At 41.5% G+C, this 22,014-nt stretch overlaps 1 protein-coding gene and 1 pseudogene across 1 annotated transcript in view; both read left to right on the top strand.

Annotated features, from left to right (window-relative positions):
- Window positions 1–17,926, top strand: part of LOC147736446 (uncharacterized) — a 95,629-nt gene extending 77,703 nt beyond the window's left edge. Inside the window, exon 3 of the mRNA XM_086953180.1 lies at window positions 15,196–17,926. Within this exon, the coding sequence (XP_086809306.1) occupies window positions 15,836–17,221 (1,386 nt within the window). The 5' untranslated portion in view covers window positions 15,196–15,835 and the 3' untranslated portion in view covers window positions 17,222–17,926. The remainder of the gene's footprint in view (window positions 1–15,195) is intronic.
- LOC147736447 (U4 spliceosomal RNA) lies at window positions 4,980–5,039 on the top strand (annotated as a pseudogene).
- Window positions 17,927–22,014: the final 4,088 nt, after the last annotated feature.

Genomic DNA, 22,014 nt, shown 5'->3' with positions numbered 1-22,014 from the left:
TCAGGTGGGACACTTTCCTGTATCTCTCGGAGGTGCAGATGTGCAATGAGATCATACTGCTGTGTATCATCGATGGTGTATGGAAGAGTTGGGTCAAGGGTATCAGAGAGTTGTGACTCACTTGTGTTGGCAGTGTCAATTAATCTGTTAGTTCTTCGAATGACTGTGCATCACAGGCGTGCCATCTGTTTTGAGAAATCCACGCCTTTTCTATCTCAAAATGCTGAAATTAGTTGTTGAGGTGACATATGCAGAATCAGAGTATACAGTAATTCTTTCATCAGCTCCATGTTTGAGGGCTGCAATCAGTGCCACTTATTCTGCTGGTTGTGCTGAGTAATGTGATGGTAATGCTATCTGCTGTACAATGTCTAGAAAGTCTGAGGAGTTATTCTGTTGTGCTCGGACTACTGCAGCTCCTGTATATCTTATCCCTGTCTCTTGATCAATGGTAGAAGAACCATCAACAAAGTAGACTGTACTGTCTGGTAATGGGTCCTCTTTTGCTGTTCCTGGCTCATTTGAACAGTATTTGGCACAATCATGAGTGTCATCATCAGTGGTGGCAACGGGATGGGCAAAGAACGTGGCTGCATTCAGTGTGACATTTAACAACCTTCAAGGATGGCAATGACAGTATGACTTCGTATCCTGACACTCTTTGTGTGGTAAGGGTCGTTTTAGCTTTTTGTATTATTGCAAAGACAGCATGCTCAGTGTATAGTGTCAGAGGGGAGCCCATAACTATGGGGGTGCTTTTTTTCAACAGCAAATGCTGCGGTTGATAAAGCCTGTGCATAGGGATAATGGCCCCTCATTACTGAGTCTAGCATGCCACTGAAGTATGGAATTGGTTTGTGGCCCATGGGGTACTTTTGGGTGAGGACTGCTGTCATGACCTGATTTCATTTCAGGTGTCCAGTCAACCTTGTTATGCCTATCTTTAGCCATTTTTACAGCTTTCAGGAGTGGTGCAGTGACAGTAGAATAGTCAAAGACCCACTGTCTGACGTAGTTCCCTTGTCCTGGGAACTTCTGAACTTCTACATGTCTTTGACTGTCTGAGGTTCTGGAGTGTTCCTTATTACTTCTACTCTTCCTGGCGTAACTCTACTTCCTGATGCTGAGATCATCTGACCCAGATACTGCACTTCTTCCTGACAGTATTGCAGTTTTTGTTTGTCTACTTTGTATCCTCTCTGTGCTAGTGTTGTAAGCAGAGCAATTGTATCCTGTCGGCACTCTTGCTCTGTGGTGCTACAGAGAAGTATGTCCTCGACATATTGTAGCAGAGTGCTCTCACATTGGAAGTTTGACAACTCATTTTTGGCAACTCTGTTGAACACACTGTGCCTCACAGTAGTCTCAGGGCTCGAGAAATTCACTCGACCGCTCGCATTTGCGAGTGAGATTGATTAAGGACGAGCTATTTTTAGGTCCTACTCGCCCTTTCTGGCGAGTAGGAATACAAACTTGACACTTGACCTCTGCCTCTGAAAGCAGAGGAAATGTGACAAGAAAGCAAGATTTAAAGGCATCTTTATTGCTCACGAAGTAAATGAGCAATAAAAATGCTTTTAAATCTTGCTAACTTGTCACATTTGCTCAGTTTTCAGAGTTTGAGGTCAAGTTCATTTAAGTTAGGTCGAGGAGATTTTGTAGTTTACTAGACCTGCAGGTCTAGAGCATTTTATATGATTTGTCGAGCCCTGAGTCTTGATGTAACCTTTGATATGTGAACTGCCTATTTCTGAATGCAAATAAAAACTGAATGTCAGCATGCAATGGGACACTGAAGAGGGCATTTTTCCGGTCAATGACGAAGAAGTAATTGGTATTGGGCGGATGTTAGTAAGGATCACTGAAGGGTCCGGGACAATGGGAAATTCTGGGACCACTATACTGTTAATCGAGCGAAGATCATGAACTAGCCTCCATTGTTTTTTTTTTTGCTTACGTACAGGAAAAATACGTTTTACAAGGTGAGATACAGGGGTATATCACACCATGATCTAGTAATGCTTGAATGGTAGGGGCAATCCCTTCTACTCCTTCTTTAGACAACGGGTACTGGCGCACTCTGGGGAGAATGGCGCCTTGTTTTAGTGTCACTTAGAATGGCGTAGCTGATTGAATGAGCCCCACATCATTAGGACCTGTGGTCCAAAGGATGCTGGGTACCTGAGCTAAGTCTGTGTCACGTACAGTATCAATTACTGTGGGTGGAGTTGGTGATCTAATTTCAACTGTCACCGACAGGGGGACTGGATTTTGATACAGAATTTCTGCTTTCAAATGTTCCTCCGGATCACTGAATAGTTCATGATCTGAAATGTTCCTTACCAGATGTCCAGGTTCAATGAAAAAGACGCAGGTCCATGTGTGGGCAAAGCCATCTATGGCTAAAAAGGCTCCATATGTGGGTGTTATTTCAAGACGGTGTATTCCCAGGATCATATTTTTGTCAGGTACTGGGATATTCTGTGATTTAGGGCGGAAGAGAAATTCTTTGGGAAGCTGCCACTCTTACACCTATGCAGACACTTGCACACTGCCACTCATCCATGGAGTTACTCACACACCTAGTCAGTCATGAAAGAATCAATCACACTTACATTTCCTCATCTATACAGTTATACACACAACACCTTACTTATTCAAACATATACTAACACATACTTACTCTCTTATACTATAACTGATACAAGTACAAATTGATCTGCACAGTCACACACCTCCCAGCCAGCCACACACACTCAGTCTCCCATACGAATACTTGGGCAACCAATCAATAACCCATATAGCCACTCATATAGCTACTGATCAACGCATGCAGCAGCTTACACAACAATAGACATACTGATGCACACATTCACACAGTTTAGTCACTAACCTATGCATTCAGTAAGACACATTTAATCACTCACTCATACAGTCAGTCACGCACCTACTAAATCCTTCATCCAGACACTTATACATCCACTTCAATATGTAAAACATATTTAAACTTTACAGAAAAACAGTCACTGGATGATGTCATCAGTGATGTCATTTGAGATGTCATCAGTGATGTCACTGACCATGTCATGAATGATGTAATATGTGACATCATCAGCAGTGGATTGCGGGTGCGCCAAATATAGTTAGTCCAACTAACTATATAGGAGGAATTTCAATGTTTTTTTATATGTTAATTTCTAACTATATAAGGCCTGAAACCTATGTTTTTTTCAGTGTGTGTGTATATATATATATATATATATATATATATATATATATATATATATATATACTATTGCTGTCCTTATGTGTCAGTTGTTAAGACTGTAAGGTAGGCTAGTACAAGTTTGTCCCCTAATGCCTCTTTAATGACTAAATAAAATGCCTCTTTAATCTCTTCTTTATCTGGGCCGTTATAAACACCTTCTGGAGAGAGGTCAGGGAATTGTAGGGCACTAGGGTGTTCACCCAAGCAAGGGGTTGCGGGCCACGAGGTGATCACTACAGTGGATATCTCTAATCCTGGTATTATCATAGAAACATGCGTGTGTATTGTGTGTGCAGTCTTGTATGTTCTGTAACTATGTATCCTATTCATTGGTGTGAAAATTTAGTTTAAAAGAAAAACATTTTCTGCAGACTTAGGTGACACCCAGTTATTTTAAAAGGAACAGTGAATTTCTCTAGCTTTTTCCTAGCAAAGTCTGTTGTGCTTATGAGGGGCAATCATGAATGACAATTATGCACACAGGAAAGTAGCAGCATTAAAATAGTATATCTGTGACAATTGTGGCGCTCAAGATGCTTTGGCTTACAGAATCTCTTCAGTTAATCAGTGGCAGATCAACACACATGGGGATACATAAATGCATTTACAATCTCACTAGTTATTGAATCTCACTAACAAACCAGTCTTCTACATTTGGCAGTGCCCTTCAATAATGTTCACAAAATATTTTTCAGCAGCATCCTTCAAGCGGGCCTTTACCCTTAAATGATAGTATTGGTATTGGGCCAGTCACAAAAATATTCTTCTACAATCAATATACATGTGCGTACAATCAAACAAAGAATCATCAAAATACAAACAATGTGTACCTTATGGTCTCACTAAAATCAGCCTCTGTAGCAGCCAGTGACTTCCAATACAATGATCATGAAAAACAATAATCACAAAAAAGTTACGCTTTGAACCTAATAAAAACCTCTATATTTACCACTCGACACTAAGCAATAACATACAGTCCTAAAAGTACCTAATAATTAGCAAGCATTTTGTACATGTGTTTCAAAAAAGAAAGCAATCCAAACGGTGCACACAAAAAGAATTGAAACTGGAGAAGGTACTTTTAACTGCCGAAAATACAATATTTACTCAAAAAAATAAAAAAAATAAACCCTGGGAACCACTCAAATTGTCTACATAGGCGCCATCCAAAATACCGTTAGCTGCTCGGATCTCAGATTTTGCCTCTTCTCTATTGACTATTGAAATAGAGGGTTACCTTCCCTGTCACTCTATTCTGAACAGGGGATCCCTTTTTGATAAATATTGAAAAGAGGCCAGGCGCACCCTTTTCCTTCCCTGTCTCTCTATATCTATATTATTATTATTATTATTATTATTATTATTATTATATTTCTTATATAGCGCCAGAATCGACCCCCGAAGGGGTATCTCCGCGCTTGCCTTGGGAACCTGTCCTGGCTTTTCCCTGTGAGATAGCTCCTACAGGGCATCCCCAAGGTGAAAGCCAGGCATCCCGCCGCGGGGGGCCGTTGTGGAGATTAAGCAAGCTTAATGCCCAGAGTTTCAGAGTGTGAACCCATGATTAGGTCAGGCACCGAAGCGAAAATTATCGAGTCCATGGACATTTGAGCTCAAGACCCTGCCGCGTCGGGAATTGAACCCTGGTCCCGGGTCTGACCTCTGCTTCAGGGTCTGCCTGCTCTAACCAGTGATTCACACTAAATTGTTTAGCTTTGAGCAGTGGCAGTATCGTAGCCAAGGAGGTTTAACCGAGGCGTGATTATTGCTCTAACCAGTGAGCCACACTTCTCCACAGGATCCCTTTAAAAAAAAAAAAGGAAAAAATGAGCGCTGAAAGATGCCAGACGCATCCTTCCCTTCCTGTATCTACAAGAGGCACAGTAATAACATGTCTATTCCTAGAAAGATAAACACGTAAATCACATTAATGTCTTAACTTCATTCTCAGGCTCAGAATTCCACTTCGCACACAACTTTCCCTTAGTTTGAAAAAATGTATAGCGAGACCAACAGATAGTAACAACCTGATAACCTGGCAGGGATATAGCTGCGTCACAAACATACACACCTCTCCACCGTAACCAAGAGAAGACAATTGCACCAGGCAGTCCAGTTATAAGATTACCTGTGCATTGTGTTCCTCTTATGGCTCAGTCAGAAAGGGGGGAACAATAGTTTAGCAGCCTGCATTTCCTCCCGGTCCAGATGTTTCCTGCCTGTTGGTGCTGCCACCTGAATCCTCGGCACCAAATGTTAGAGGGAGATTTATTACAGGGCATAAGGGCTAGGGGCTGGGCCCATGGCTCAGAAAGCCTGCGCTGGGAAGATCGTGAGAGTGAGCTAGGGACAAAAGGGGCACCTTAATTTGTACTGGGGTGTCCTGGAACGCTTGCTCTAAAAATAGAAAAAACAGATATGTGAGCCGTGGAAACAGAGGCCGAAAGTTAACAGTTTTATTAAGAAGATGCAACTTCAAGAAACTTCAATATAAAGGCATAAAAATCACATTAGTTCTGGATCCAGTGCTCCGCATTCTCAGATAGCCACTTGGATCAGATTTCATTACTGCATGACAGTTTTAAACAGTTAGAGCGAGTCTAAACCTTAAAGACACATTTATAATTTGAGGCAAAATGTATTCAAAAAGCAAAGCGCATTTTATCTGGGAATACTCACATCTGCCTGTAAGTGAGAAATCCTGTAATTACAATTTGAACACTTTTAGATGTAATAAAGGGAAAAAGAAGATGCAACTTCAAGAAACTTCAATATAAAGGCATAAAAATCACATTAGTTCTGGATCCAGTGCTCCGCATTCTCAGATAGCCACTTGGATCAGATTTCATTACTGCATGACAGTTTTAAACAGTTAGAGCGAGTCTAAACCTTAAAGACACATTTATAATTTGAGGCAAAATGTATTCAAAAAGCAAAGCGCATTTTATCTGGGAATACTCACATCTGCCTGTAAGTGAGAAATCCTGTAATTACAATTTGAACACTTTTAGATGTAATAAAGGGAAAAAGAAGGGTTAAAAGAGAACATGGCAAATGCAATATTTCATATGGCAGAATATAAAATAGAGCAGCACATTTAAAGTACATCTAGCAAGGGCTCTCAAGTAACCCTTGGGAAAGACTCACTTACGAGGAGTAATTCATAGATGTCTCTGTGAACCTCCTTTTTATATGCTTTAAGGCGGTGAGAAGTCTGTGGTAACGTCATCTCACGCCAACCCATGCCAGTTATCTAACCTACGTCACTTACGGCCTGGTCCGTACTTTTCCCATCCATACATTCAAATGTAGCCCTTCCTGTAACTGCGGCACGTATGCTAGACTAGACTAAAGGTCATGCCTCGTAGACTGGAAGTTTGTCATAAATTTGCTTTGGGCTGCAGAAAAATGTTTTATTGCACAAAGGGATTTATATGTGCTGAGCTGAGTCCAGGTGAGGTGAGGCAGTTTCACCCATCAGTCAGGGTGAGTATTGAATACATTTCTCTTACACACATTGTTGGTGGATTTGGGTGGACACATTGTATTGAGAATTGATAAAATTAAATATATTGCTAATTTTGTAGTGTTTTCCTTCGCAGGATTCACTATAGTGCAAGTGAGTCGGGGGTGACAATACATGGTTATTACAGGTTGTACCGTATTGAACCATTTCATTTAAGTTTATCAACATTTTTTGGTTTTATGGTGAAGGTGGTGAACCTTTTTTCACTAGTAAGAGTGCAACTAGTATAAGAACAGAGGCCCTGATGAATGCCGAGGGATTAGATACCCATTAGGCAGAAACATGTTGGCCCATTTACTGGCAGATATTTGTTACTGTCTTTCTGCACTGTTCTGTTTTTAATTAGGAGGCATGTCACGTCCATAGAATAAAGTTGTACATAGGAGGGCATTCCATCCTATTTTAAGTCACATTTTCTGTTTTGTTGCACCTTTTTTAAACCATCAAAGATCAGTCATTACAGATGTTTCATTAATGTTGGTGGACCAAATCCTAAGATATCAACGCTGTGCGGTTCAGTCCCTATAATCAGGGGACTAGCATTCCACACACCAGGGTTTGGCCAGATGATATGACTGATCATTAAGTCTCTTTTGATGGAAACCCTATATCACCGATTTTGGACTGGTCAGCCCCTTATAAATACTCTATAATGTATCAATCTTCTTTGCAGTTTGAGTCCATTCCTTTTTATTCACTTTTTCATTCTTTCACTATCTTCGTGATTTACACACGTTCAGGTCTAGTCAACTCAGTATTGATAGTGTAGCTTTAATAGTTAGCTAATAGACCCCCTGTGTTTCTTATGTTATACATAACGTGCATATCGCTATGCTGCAGGAGACTCATTTTGCTAGTCGTAAGCTGCACACCTTCGCCACTAGATGGGCAGAGCACAGAATCTTTTCCTCTTATTGTACATATTCACAGGGCACAGCGATACTGATAAAGAAACCGGTGCCCTTCCGGCTGGAGGGAACCTCGTGGAACTCGCTGGGCAGGTACTGTCTCGCATGGGTACTAAATCTGTCACACTGGTATGCTGTTATGGGCCGAACACAGATGAACCAGGGTTTTTGATAGGCCGTGGGCTAAGTTCTTTGAGGTGGACTCTACCCATGTTTTTAGGGGGGTGACTTTAACCTTACTTATTGTCCCAGTTTGGACAGATTGCACCCCGCACCACACCACAACACTAGAGCGCAAGCGGTGCGGAGGGACATCATCTCTGCCTACCAGTTGACTGATGCCTGGCGACATACAATTAAGAATGTACAGGAGGGCACACACTTTACGGCGCAGGCGAAGACATGGGCTCGACTAGACTACTACTTAATATCTACAGGGATGATGCCCACGATAGCGGCAGTGAAGCATTTAGCTACAACCTACTCGGACCACGCACCAGTGGTATTGGTGCTCTCGTCTGCACACTTCGATACACAGCGCAGCACCGGCGACTCCATGCCCCTATCATACTTGACATAGTATTTCAGGAAAAGTTACGGGAGGAGATAAGTGACTTCTTTAAGCGAAATAAAGACTCTGTAAATAGTGTTGAGATTATTTGGGAGGCATTTAAAGTGACAATAAGGGTCCGGTGTTCTTAGGGATATACAAAAAACCCTGCGGTCGTTAGAAACAAATCTTAAAGCACTGGAAGCGGAACTTGCGAGAGACCCGAAGTGATCCCCACAAGTAACATTTAGAGATAAGCTCACAGATTACATGAAGGAAGCACGCAGAGAGGCGAAATTTTGGGGTAAATATTGGATAGTCGGCAATATGGAGAAGGAGATAGGACTGGGAAGGCTTTGGTGCAAAAAGTGAAGCAGCCTCGCTGCAACAACTATGTGATGGAAGTGGTAAATCTGGAAGGGGGGCATGTTGTGATACAACTAACATACTTAACGCTTTCTTGAGTCATTACAAAAAACTCTGTTCAACTACTAGACCGAGTAACCTCGATCTAGATGGCTTTCTGGGAGATGTCGCAGGGCTGGCTCAGTGACGTACAGAGGACCTTTTTATGTGCGTCATTTGAACTGGACCAAGTGCGGGAAACCATAATGGGCCTGCAGTCTGGGAAAGCCACTGGGAAAGATGGCTTCCCAGCAGAATTCTGCAAAACATATGTGGATCTGATGGCCCCTATACTTAGAGAAGTGTATGAGGATGCGCTGGAGGTGGGCTGTCTGCCGGCCTCTATGCAGGAAGCGCTTATATTGTTGCTGTTGAAGGCGCCGGAGCAATGCAACTCATATAGACCACTATCGCTCCTGAAATGTGATGTCAAAATTCTGGCCAAAATAATAGCGACGCGCCTGAGCTTGCTAATGGAAAACTTGATTCTGCCCGACCAATCGGGCTGTGTGCCCGGCAGGGCTACCTCCCATAATTGGAGGATTTTGTTTGCTGTCCTCAATAACGTCTCCCCTGATCTCCCGATGGTGGGTATTTTTTTAGATGCTACCAAAGCGTTCGACTCCATAGAATGGGACTATATCTTTGGGGTAATGGTACGCATGGGCTTCCCCCCGCTGTTCTTATCATGGATTAAGCTGTTATACTGCTTACCAGTAGCCACGGTCCTTGTAAATGGACATATATCACAGTCAATTAGCATTACAAGGCGGACCCGGCAGGGGTGTCCCCCTCTCCCCATTGCTTTTTGCAATAGCGATAGTCGCTTGCGGCGATACTACGCCAACGCCACAATAAGGCACTCCGCTGTAACCTATGCCAAATACTTGTGTTGTTCTATGCAGACGACATCGCCCTTTACGTTCGCGACCCGCAGCAAAACCTAAATCCGATACTTAGGGAATTCATAGTTTTTGGGAATCCAGATCAACTGGGGAAAGTCAAATATCTTTCCGTTGACAGCAGCCACGACATGCTTCTCGCTGGATTATCCACTGGAGTGGTGTGAGGAGGAACTGAAGTATTTGGGGATAAGAGTCACCAGAGATAAGGAAGAACTTATGAGAATGAATTATGGAACGGCCATAACTCAAATAGTAGACTGTGTCACGCGTTGGGTGGCACTACCCCTCTCCATGGCGGGTCGAGCATCCTTGATTAAAATGGTGGTACTCCCCCAATTGTTATATCTTTTCTTAAACATCCCGTTTTATCCGGGAGAGCACTTTTTTTTAAATTGCTTAAGTCAGAGCTGATACGACTTGTCTGGGGAGGTAAGCAACCCAGATTGCAGTGGGAGGTGATGACAAGGTCCTACTCGCAGGGAGGTTTTGGTATACCGAACTTTGAGCTCCTTTTTACATATGTGCAAGCTCACTACGTCTGGTTCTGGGTGAAGCAGCCGAGGTATAATTGCAGCGGAACATTGGCTGTCGCATCCCACGCCAAAAGAAGGAGCTCTATATGTATCTGTAACAAACGGGGACAGAACACCCAATGCCCTCACGTGTACGATAGCAGCATGGCAGCGCCTGTCATATGCTGGATGTTTCCATGTTATATGTGCCCTTGATGCCTCTTGCGTTCCATCTTGCTATGCCGTTGCTACAAAAGGGGGTCTTTTCAATAGCGGACCCTCGTCCGCACTTGGGGAGACCTATATCACGAAGGCCAAATCTGCGATATTGACCATATGTTCCAAACTACTCAGAAGACGCCATTAGATATCTTTATGTATATTAGGCTGTGACATGGGATAAGATCACTTACCCCCGAGTACCCAGCGGAATCACAAGCGCTAGCCCCATTACAACTCTTGTTAGAGAAGGATACGGCTAAAAGGCGGGTTTCACTACTATATAAAATGGTACACACACAAAAGGCATCATCGCCCACAGTGTCTCGAAGGAAATGGGATGAGGAACTAGGACAAGCCATGACAGACGAGCAATGGGAGGGGTGCTGTCTGCAGACCGAGCAAGTCTCGGCCAGCAGCAGATTTCGGACAATTCATTATAAATTCCTACACAGGATGTATTATACACCGGCCAAGATGTACAGATTCAAATTGAGAGATGATGATAGGTGTGATAATGTTGCACAGCGGGGGCGGATTTTCTACACCTAGCATGGGGATGCCCTGAGGTAAAAGAATACTGGGATCAAGTGTTTCATGCATTGTGGGAAATGATAGATACACCTGTAGAAGCTACGCCATTGATGGCATTATTGGGATATGTCAAGCCCCTACGAGCAGAACACTGTAAATTTACTGCACTGGTGCTCCTAATGGCAGAAAGGCGGGTGGCCTACCTATGGGGTAGGGGGCTGGCACCCAAGTTCAATGAATGGATTGCTGACCTTTTAATGTGCCAGGAGCGACTCACAACCTATGCAGAATTACTACCCATAGTCTCCAGGCACAGGGATGTATGGGCACCATTGAAGTGCTACTTGATTGCTCATCCGAGAGGCGAGTACTAATTGGATGAAGAGAATTGTGGTGAGGAGTGAGATGGGATTGTGCTCCTAGAAATAGAGTGTGATGAGGGAGGAAGACTGTGTTAATAAGAATGTATATTAATGAAAAATGTGATGAAAAATGTCAACTGCTTCAGATAAATAGGTAAATAAAAAGTCATATATATATATTGTTGTATGAGAAATACTAAGAGAAAATATTAAATAGATGCAGTGGCGGGATGTCCAGGTACCTCGATATGTGTGCAGCTATCCCTATAATGATGTACCAGCGATGTAATTTGACAGAAAAAACGAGTAATGTATGGCTTATTGCAATGAACCTGACCTGTATATCAAATGGATGTACGATGCTGATATAGGAACTGTTAACTTGAAAACCAATAAACATGTTATAACAAGATTAGTCATGTACCCTCCAATGAAATTGTGGGTGGTGACTTCAGTCTCCCACTAGACACGACTCTTGATCGCCAATCCACCTGTAATTACCATCCACCTAAATCCCATAAAATCCTAAAAGAAATGTGCTCTAAATATGATCTTGAAAGATACCTGGCGGTTATAACATTCTGACTCCAGATATTACACTTTCTTTTCTGCCCTGCACAAGTCTTAAACTAGAATTAAATACATTCGCATTTCCGGGTCGCACAGCCATCTAGTAAACCAAACAAATATATTATCAAGACTAATCTCTAACCATTCTTGCATTAATACACTTTTAGCCGGAATGAACCCTAAAACCCCAAGTAGGATATGGCATTTCAATAACGATAATATAGCAAATCTAGACAGCATTAAGAAATTTGAAGCAACTGTATCAAATTTCATTGTTAATAACACCTCAACGTATATAAACATAAAAACTTTATTGCATGCGCTCAAAGCTACACTAAGAACCTGCCTCATCGATCGATAGGAGAGCAAAAATCAACAAAACAAAGAACACTGCTCAAAAAATTCAAGCAGCTTGAATTAACTAACTTTGAAAATCTAAATAAAACTACTCTCTCCCTACTCACACAGGAAAAATACGATTATAACAAAGCTCTTGCTGTGGATTAATAAATGTAAAGGCCTCAAAATTTGTGAAGCCAATAAAGCAGGCAAAATGTTGGCCTCATACATTAAACACAAACAGAACCATAGAAAGACAATGGTATCAAAGATAGCAAAAGTGAGATCTGAAGAAAATCCTAGACACCTTTTAGAAAACTTAATGAGAAGTTATATTCTAAAGAACAAGTAACAACACAGGAGTAATGTAGAAAATTCCTAAACAAGCGACATATACCTCTTTTATCTGAATAAAATGACACTATCAAAACCAATCTCTCTGACTGAAATCGCTGAAGTAATTGGTGTACTCAAAGAAAACAAGGCTCCTGGCCTGGAAGACTTTACAGCCACGTTTTACGAAACATTCACCCAGTCACTTCAAACAACTATGTTACATCTATTTAACCACTTTGCAAACTCTGGAACTGTGTCGGGTACTACGGGGGGAGCCAACATAATAATGATACCCAAAGAAGTTAAGGCCCTTACACTTCCCGAAAATTGCAGACCCATTTTCCTGATAAACCCAGATTGCAAAATATAAGCAAAAATAGTAGCCAGACGCCTAAACCTTTATCTACTACAGTTAATAAGTAATAGCAAAGTTGAAATAAAAAAAAATTGTAAATGTCCAACGATAATACCACCCTCCTATGCTATGTTCTAGACATGGCAAAATCATCCACATCGCCCTCTGTGGACATTGCAGTTGGCGCTGAAAAATCGTTTGATAGAGTATCCTGAAACTTTCCCGAGGAAATCCCTTTAAGCCTTCAACTTAGGAGAGGGATTTATAGCAATGATTATGGCTTTATATAGCCCACTTAAATTAGAAAAAGGTACCAGACAAGGCAGTCTATTTTTACCTTCTTTATTCCTGTTGGCACTTGAACTTCTCCTTTTTAACGTACAAGGCAACCTGAATATAACATGAATCAAATTCCACAGAAAAGTTGTGAAACACTATAAAACATAATGAAAAACTCACTCTGCAGAAAAAAACCAAAAGACTTACTTGATAGTTGGTCACCTAAATTCATCACTGGGTACGGCCCAATAAAATCAATAAAAATGATGATCACGCAAATAATTAATTATTTAATCAACATGCTTGCTTTACTACTCTCAGATGATTTCCATCATAAATAAGATAAATTAATTACACAATTTTTTTGGCAAGGTAAAAAAGCTAGAATATCCCTGAAAAAACTAAGCCTGCCCAAAATTTTTGTGGTGTCAACTTAGCCAATTTTAGAGATTGCCAGACAGCTGCTAAACGAGGTGCCTCCTGCTTCCAAGTACCTGATATGTTTTTATGTAGTAACATGTTTTTACTTACTAATGAAATGCAATGTAATGTATGCACTGTCTTTTATGGCATTTTAGCCGAAATAAAGAATTTAAATAAAATGAAAGAAGTACCTGATAACTACACCCCGATATGGCTAGAGGTTGAAAGAAACCTATTGCATAAACTAGACCCTGTTACTCTACTTACAAACAATTGCAAGCATATCACCACTTATACATTCTAAAAAAATACTAGAAATGCTATATTAACCTTTGATTAAAAAAAAACTACCTTCCCTTAGGAAATTCTCCTCTTTAGCCTCTCTCTGGCACAACCTGAACATTACATATGATGTCTGGACTTTACACTTGGAATCATGGATCACCAGAGGAATCTTCATTCCTCAACAACTAGGATCCAGAAACTCTTCTCTAACCTTCTCGAACTAACAAACCCAATATCAGATAGATCAAGAATTCTATAATTTTGTGAAACTAAAGACGGCTTATACCAAATCTAAACATCATTATAGAGAACCGTACCTGCCAACACTCCTTCATAAATAACATAATAGGCCATCAGGTGTGCAAATTATATCACTTAATGCAACCCAAGGAGTTGAGAATGAATACGAGAAAAACAGAATACTGGGATACTCATTTTTCTACATCCTCATCTGAGACCGACTAGTCAACATATGGAAATCTGTCATCTAACATAGGATCTCATCAGTACTATCTCAAACGAAATTCTGGCTAATTCCCAAAGTTTTTGGGACACCTTCTCCCCGGCACACACAAAACCTTTTGAGAACCCTGTCTGTTGGAACTGCAATGAAAGAAGAGAGATCTTGCTCACCTCATTTTCAGCTGCAAATCAGTAGCCCCCCTTTGGGATTAGGTTATCTCCTTTATCTCAAACGTATTTAATATAGCTCCTAAGAAAGAAAATTCATATCTCATTAAAGGCTTCCTCAACCCGAACATCAGATGCCCTGCCGACCGCCTTCTACTTGATCTTCTACTGACCTCGGCGGCAGTTAAGACGATCACCTCTAACTGGAAGACTACATACAAGGCTTCCTTTCAAGCCTGGCTTAGTTGGGTATCACATATCTTGGTAGCTGATAGCATTGCTTTGCGACACTCCCCGTGGAAACCACAACACAGAGCTATATGGGAATCCTTTTTTAACTACTTCACCACCAACAAACCCCCATAAACTGAAGGCCCTATTTCTATACCTTTTCATTTGCTACTTCAATCTATACCCCTCAATCTAGACAAATGATGTAGGCTGATGTTGTGTATCAATGACATGATATTTCTGTTGTTAAATGTTATTTGTAACACTTAAATGTGATACATTATGCATTTAAGTCTATGACATTATCAACATGTAAGATGTAAGTGTATAATGTTGACATTGTCAATGATAGCTGTGATGTTTACATTAAATGATGTTGTGAATTAGCCATTATCCTTATACTTTATTAGTTCCTTTCCACCCATTTATTTCCTGTCTATTTAGTTTTATTCTTCTTTTGCTGTGTATTAAAATTATTTTTAATTTAAAAAAAAATGTTGTATGCACATTCCATAATGTTTCCATGTAAGTAATTTTAAATCTCTTTATATCCGACAGAAAACAATTCTTGAATGTACAAAATGTTTAAGAATAATGAAGATAATCCTGTAATTCTGCAAAAACGCAGTGTGGAATATTGAGCTCCAGTATTCAGGAAAACATAAGCGCAGTCGGAGACAGACAAACCAGAACATAAACTAACAGATCCTGGAAAAAGCTTCAAGGGCAAATCAATGATTCTACGAGTCTAAGCTCTGCACCTCCACGCCACAAAACTAAGAAATTGCCCTTAAAAAATGACAACAACACTGATAATCTACTTCCTTGGTAAACATGTCCAATTCCAGATTTAATCACGCGATTGGTATTCCTTTCAAAAGTGATATCAGACCACCATTCAGCGCTAGATGTGTATTGTAAACTCTTTCAGGCCATTCCACAGCAACCAGAGAAAAGCACAATGTAGTGAAGCCAAACAACTGAAGGGTAAAGGAAAGAGGCATTCTGCTATGTAAAATTCAGAGTACTGTCCCACTTGGCACCGTCCAGGAGGATGGATCTTTAACCGCAAGTGTGCCATATCTTTATCCACTTTAAAGACATATTCATCCACAAAGAAGTCTTACACACATTATGAGTGTGGCAAGTATTTAGTTACCTTTTCACTTTATTGTTAAGTCGGAAATCAATCTCCAAAATGCCACACACATACATGGAATGTGAGAATAATACATGTGCTTTATCAGTGATTTTGGCTCATCAAGAAACACAGTCATGGGATGTAGACAAATACATACCTGACTCAGAGACACTAATCAAGAAAGAAGTATCAGAAACATGCAGCAAGACCTTTATTTTGTCTTCAATATTAAAACGCCATCAGCAGATACACATAGGGGAAAAACTGTTCAAATGCACTGAATGTGAAAAGAGCTTTAGTCAATCTGCACTCCTTAAAGAGCATCAACGAAAACACACAGAGAAAAAGCCATTCAAATGCAGTGAAGCTGTGAAGAGCGTTAGTCCGTTATCAGACATAAAACACCATCAGAGAACACATACTGAGGAAAAACGATTTTATTGTAGTGAATGTGTGAAGAGCTTTAGTCGATCATCAGACCTTCTATTACACCAGCGAACACACACAGGGGAAGACCTATATCATTGCAGTGAATGTATGAAGAGCTTTACTCGATCATTAGACTTACAAAGACATCAGCGGATACACACAGGGGAAAGGCCATATCATTGCACTGAATGTGTGAAGAGGTTTAGTTATTTATCACACCTAAAAGACCATCAGCGAACACACACAGGGGAAAAGCCACATCACTGCAGTGAATGTGTGAAGAGATTTAGTCGATTATCAGATCTACGAAGACATGAGAGAACACACACAGGGGAAAAGCCATATCACTGCAGTGAATGTGTTGAGAGCTTTAGTCAGTTATCAAACCTACGAGCACATCAGCAAACTCACACAGACAAAAACCTATATCACTGCAGTGAATGTGTGAAGAGCTTCAGTCAATTTTCAGACCTACAAAGACATCAGCGAACACACAGGGTAAAGCTATATAATTATAGTGAATGTGTGAATAGTTTCAGTCGATCATCAGACCTACAAAGACATCAGCGAACAAACACAGGGGATAGGCCATATCATTGCAGTGAATGTATGAAGAGGTTTAGTCATTTATCACACCTAAAAGACCATCAAAGTACACATACAGGGGAAAAGCCATATCACTGTAGTGAATGTGTGAAGAGCTTTCGTCGATTGTACAACCTAAAACAGCATCAGCGAACACACACAGGGGAAAAGCCATATCACTGCAGTGAATGTGTGATGAGGTTTAGTCAATCATCCGGCCTAAAAATGCATCAGCGAACACACACAGGGGAAAAGCCATATCACTGCTGTGAATGTGTGAAAAGCTTTACTCGATCAGCAGACCTACAAAGACATCAACGAACACACACAGGGGAAAAGCCATATCATTGCAGTGAATGTGTGAAGAGCTATTATCAATTATCAAGCCTACGAACTCATCAGCAAACACACACAGGAGAAAACCTATAGCACTGCAGTGAGTATGTGAAGAGATTTAGTACATTTTCAAACCTACAAAGACATCAGCGAACACACAGGGGAAAACTATATAATTATAGTGAATGTGTGAAGAGGTTTACTCGATTATCAGACCGAAGACTAAGTAGAAGAACACTCACAGGTGGAAAACCATTCAAGTGCAGTGAATGTGAGAAGATCTTTATACATTTATCAAGCCTAAAACACCATCAGAGAACGCACACCGGGGAAGCACCATATCATTTCGGTTAATGTGTGAAGAGGTTTAGTCAATCATCAGACCTACAGAGACATCAGCGAACACACACAGGGGAAGAGCCATATCATTGCAGTGAATGTGTGAAGAGGTTTAGTCAATTGGTACACCTAAAAGACCCTAAAAAAACACATACAGGGGAAAACCCATATCACTGCAGTGAATGTGTGAAGAGCTTTAGTCGATTAGCCTACAAAGACATCAACGAACACACACGGGAAAAGCCATATCATTGCAGTGAATGTGTGAAGAGCTTTTGTCCATTTTTAACCCTAAACAAACCAACACCATCACTAAACACACATAGAAATAAACCTAGGCATGCAGTACATTTGGTAAGAGGTTAAGTACATCAACAATAATACTGACCCATCTGGACATACACCCAAGCATAAAAGTACAGTTATTGTTGGATGAAGGAATTATAAAGAATGATAACATTGAAATTATGTGGTACATTCAAATACCAGCTGTTAGAAAGCAGATGGTAAAAGACTGCACTAATAGGAGGGAATTATAAAAGTGTCTATTCCCTATATCTAGGAAAAAATATGAAATACCAGGAAACTTGTGGGAGACTAGCACAATGGTTTTTATTCAGTGAGCGAGTTCTAATGAAGAAAATCCAAGGACACCCGCTCATGCTACCTGGAAAAGCAACACTATTGACAATGCTTGGACTAACACCGGCATTGTTAATTTTCAGCTAGTTTGTGGGATTAGTGATAAAGCAACAGATTCAAACCGATTTAACAAGCTCTCGTAGCTGGTTGTGGTGTTTGGTCATTTTATGCAAGCTTGATGATTCTGTGATAGCAGCCAGAAGTACATTTAGAAAAGCTAGAGAAGTGAAAGTAGAAAAATGTGGGCTATAGCACTCTGCGTGAATCCTTGCAGTGCGTGCAAGACATTTACCTCTGGAGCTCGATGTGGAAGAAATGATACATCATTCAATCCAATCCTAGGAGACACAGGAGTTGAATCATCTAGCGCAATATGTCTGTATTCCAGGATTTGCAATTACCTAATAGCGAAATCTAGTAATTCACTATTGGGTAATTGCAGACAGCGATGTACAAATGTGAGTTCAACACATTTAACAATTCCCAGTGGGTCGCGAATAGACGAACCTCAATAATATTATTGAGGTAAGTTTCGGGTTGCGACCTATTGTGAATGGCAAAAATCACAGGAAGAGTGGTCTGCAACAGACCACCATGTCTGTGATTGCTTTTAAATAAAGTATTTTTTTTAAATGCAGCCCATTTTCCTTAAGGGAAAATGGGATATGCTTCAAAATAAAAAATGAACAGTTTTCTTTTCATTTTTATGAGTCCCACAGACCAGTGCCTGTTCTTAAAAGATATTTTCCCCAACATTCACAAAGGGGCAAGGGTCCTTTGGGCCCCCGTTCCAATCATGTAAATATGGGCGCCGCTCGCAGTCTGTTTTTTCAGGATTGAAGTCTGCTGCCTTTGCTACCTTTGCTGGAGATCTTGCCTGGAGATTGTGACAGCTTGGGACCGGGACTGCGATGCCCAGCAGGCGGTGCGATATCCATACTGCGCACACCTGCCGCCTCTTCCCGTGTCTCCTCCCCTCTGCTGCTGTCCTGCCTGCCTTTAAAACACGACTCGCGGCCCCCGCTCCGCGGGCGCCGCTCACAGTCGTTTTTTTCAGGATTGAAGTCTGCTGCCTTTGCTACCTTTGCTGGAGATCGTGCCTGGAGTGAGTCGCTTTATTCTTCATCCTATTAGACTGTGAAAGTTGTTGCAGTATTGCGGACTAATTGAGCATATGTTTAGCTTGGAACTTTGTTATCTTCCTGGGTATTAAACTATTAACTTCCTAGCGGACTAACACACTAGCATAAGCTGTCATGTCTAAACAAAAGAACACTATTGCACCTAATAATACCATGGATAATTACCTTGTACAGGTTGTCGCTAAAATCAAAAGTGAAAGAAGATCTTCATTGGGTCTGAGCCAGTCCCCTATTTTCCCCTTGTCTGAACCTACTAGAAGAGATTCACTGGAGCTGGATATTAGTAATGATACTCCTGTGGCTGACCAGACTAATAATGATATCTTAGTACAGAATATTTCGGCAACTGCCGTGACTGAAATGATAGCTGAGGATAATCTAGATTTAGTAGTGGAACAATCCCCGCCCCCATTGCCCGTGCCCGCACCTAGAATCACCAGAGGGAGTAATAAGGGCCAACCTAAACGAGGTGGGCTACGTTCGAGTAGAAAAAGACCAGCCTCCCCGCCCAAAAAATGTGTCACAGATGAAGGAAGGGGGAGAACGGGGGGAGTATATCCTTGGATGATGCCCAGCTCAAGAAACTAGCAAGCATGTTCGACTTAAAGTTGAAGGGCATTATTAAACCATTCGTAGCAACAATTGATCAACTTACTGAAGAGGTTCATGGACTAGGGGGGCTTTTAAAGAAAACTATAGAGGAGGTGGGAGACATTCCGAATCAAGTGGTATGTAGAGTTGAGGCAAAAAGAGCATCTGTGGGGCCCGTTGTGGGGGGTGGTGAGAAAACAGTACCTAACCCTCCCCCTGGTCATTTTCGAGAGGTTGGGGACCATGTACCATCTGAGGATGGTTCCTCCGCAAGGTTAGCGGGACAAATTACATCGTGCCCAGAGAAAGGCCCAGTAGAGCTCATTGTAGAGTCCTCCCCTCTTGTTTTGGTTTTGGCTAATGTACCACCCCTGAAGCCTGGTTAGATGGAAACTACACCGTCCTTACTAAGCAAAGCATTACATTGGCTATCCAATAACATGGTAATATCCCCATGGGGTAAGCAGCAGCTGGCGGGGGAAATAGTCACGGCAAGAAGAGTTGATTGGATAGGGAACAGACCCAAAAAATGTGGGGGTGACTGTGTAGTGCTGCATTTCTCAGGGCCTGAAGTACTCCCTAACATCCTGCCAAACTTATTTCCCCCTCAACGTAGAACTGCAGATATAATTCCACTAACTCTTGAATTCTTTTACCCTAGAAGGGGAAATAATCTGAATTCAAGTATACTGAGGACTAAGTGGAATTTGGTGTCAAAGGGAAGGGCTAGGGGTGGCCAAACTTGTGACTGGGGTCTGAGTCTTGAAAATAGGTTCTCAGCACTATCCAATCTTGACGAATGCGATTGACTTGGTTGTGGCGAAAGCACTGAATTTTATGATTTAACAATGCTTGACGACTTTTGTAATACTATTGACAAGGGCAATGTGGTTATTGCGCCCCTAGTAAGAAAGAGGGAACTATCTAATATAAAGGAAAAAGTACCAAATAAGGAAGCCCCCGTACTGCTGAATGTGAGCAACTTGGAGAGAAATACTGGTCTTGGGCTTGTAGCCTCTTCTCTTGAAATATTAGACCATCCCTCTACTAATCTAGATCCTGAAGCTGATTTGGTATCTGCAAGTCTAGACAGACTGTAACCTTCAGGGCAGGTATGTCTAACTGCAGATAAGTCAAGGCTGACTTTCCTTTCTTGGAATCTCGCCGGGATAGCTAATAAGCTGATCTCCCCAGAATGGTGCGACTTTATTGACCAACATGATATTATTTTGTTCCAGGAAACATGGTTATTGAACCCAGTTTATCGGGTTGGGTTTCTTAATTTTTATATTCCAGCTATAAAAAATCCCAAAGGGCGTCCATCTGGAGGCTTGACTATATGGGTACGCCAATCGTTTCATTGTAAAATTCAACAAAGGTCCCTTCCTTCCTATGATATACTACCAGTGAACATCACAGGGGCCAATGGCCAAGGGATGGCTATTTTTAACATCTATGCCAGGGGGGGGGGAACATCTGAAGTAATATCTGTCCTTGACCAGGAGCTTGAGATGTTGCCAACACAGCTATTATAGTAGGTGGTGATATAAATACCACTTTTGAACCTCTAGGACAAGAAGACCAGTTTCTGGCCCTAGATGAGGATAGCAAATGGGGAGTTCCCCAGCTTGAACTGGCTAAGGTCAAGAGATGGTCTGCTACCCAGTAACTATAGACCCATCAGTCTTATAGATTCAGCACAAAAACTGATGGGTCGATTAGTGCAGAACAAGCTTCCATCTTGGATAGTTGAAAAAGATATCTTGTCTCCATATCAAGCGGATTTCCGTCCCCTGACAAGTTCAATCGACCAGGTTTTCTATTTTATAGCCCTCTATTGGAGGAATGTGACCTTGATTAATGGCCCGCTGTACGCTGTATTTGTTGACTTAAAATCAGCTTTTGATTTAGTCCCCCGGCCAAAATTATGGAGTGTACTGGCAGAAGCTGGCATAAGTCTAGAATTGCTAACGCTGCTTGTTCGTTTACATGAAAACAACTTCGCTAGAATTAGGTGGGGGGCACAGGGAGAAGTGACTGATCCTTTCCCTGTAGAACGTGGGGTCAGACAGGGGTGTGTCCTGACCACCTAAGAAGGTTCCCCACCGATGCACCAGTACTAGCAGGGGCTCGTGTGCGAGTCCTCATGTTTGCGGACGATACGCTGATAGT

The sequence above is a fragment of the Lissotriton vulgaris genome, chromosome 1_2 (genome assembly GCF_964263255.1).
Source record: "Lissotriton vulgaris chromosome 1_2, aLisVul1.2, whole genome shotgun sequence".
NCBI lineage: Eukaryota > Metazoa > Chordata > Amphibia > Caudata > Salamandridae > Lissotriton > Lissotriton vulgaris.
The sequence above is the reverse complement of the archived record's forward strand: the minus strand, read 5'-3'. Positions and strand labels throughout refer to the sequence as shown.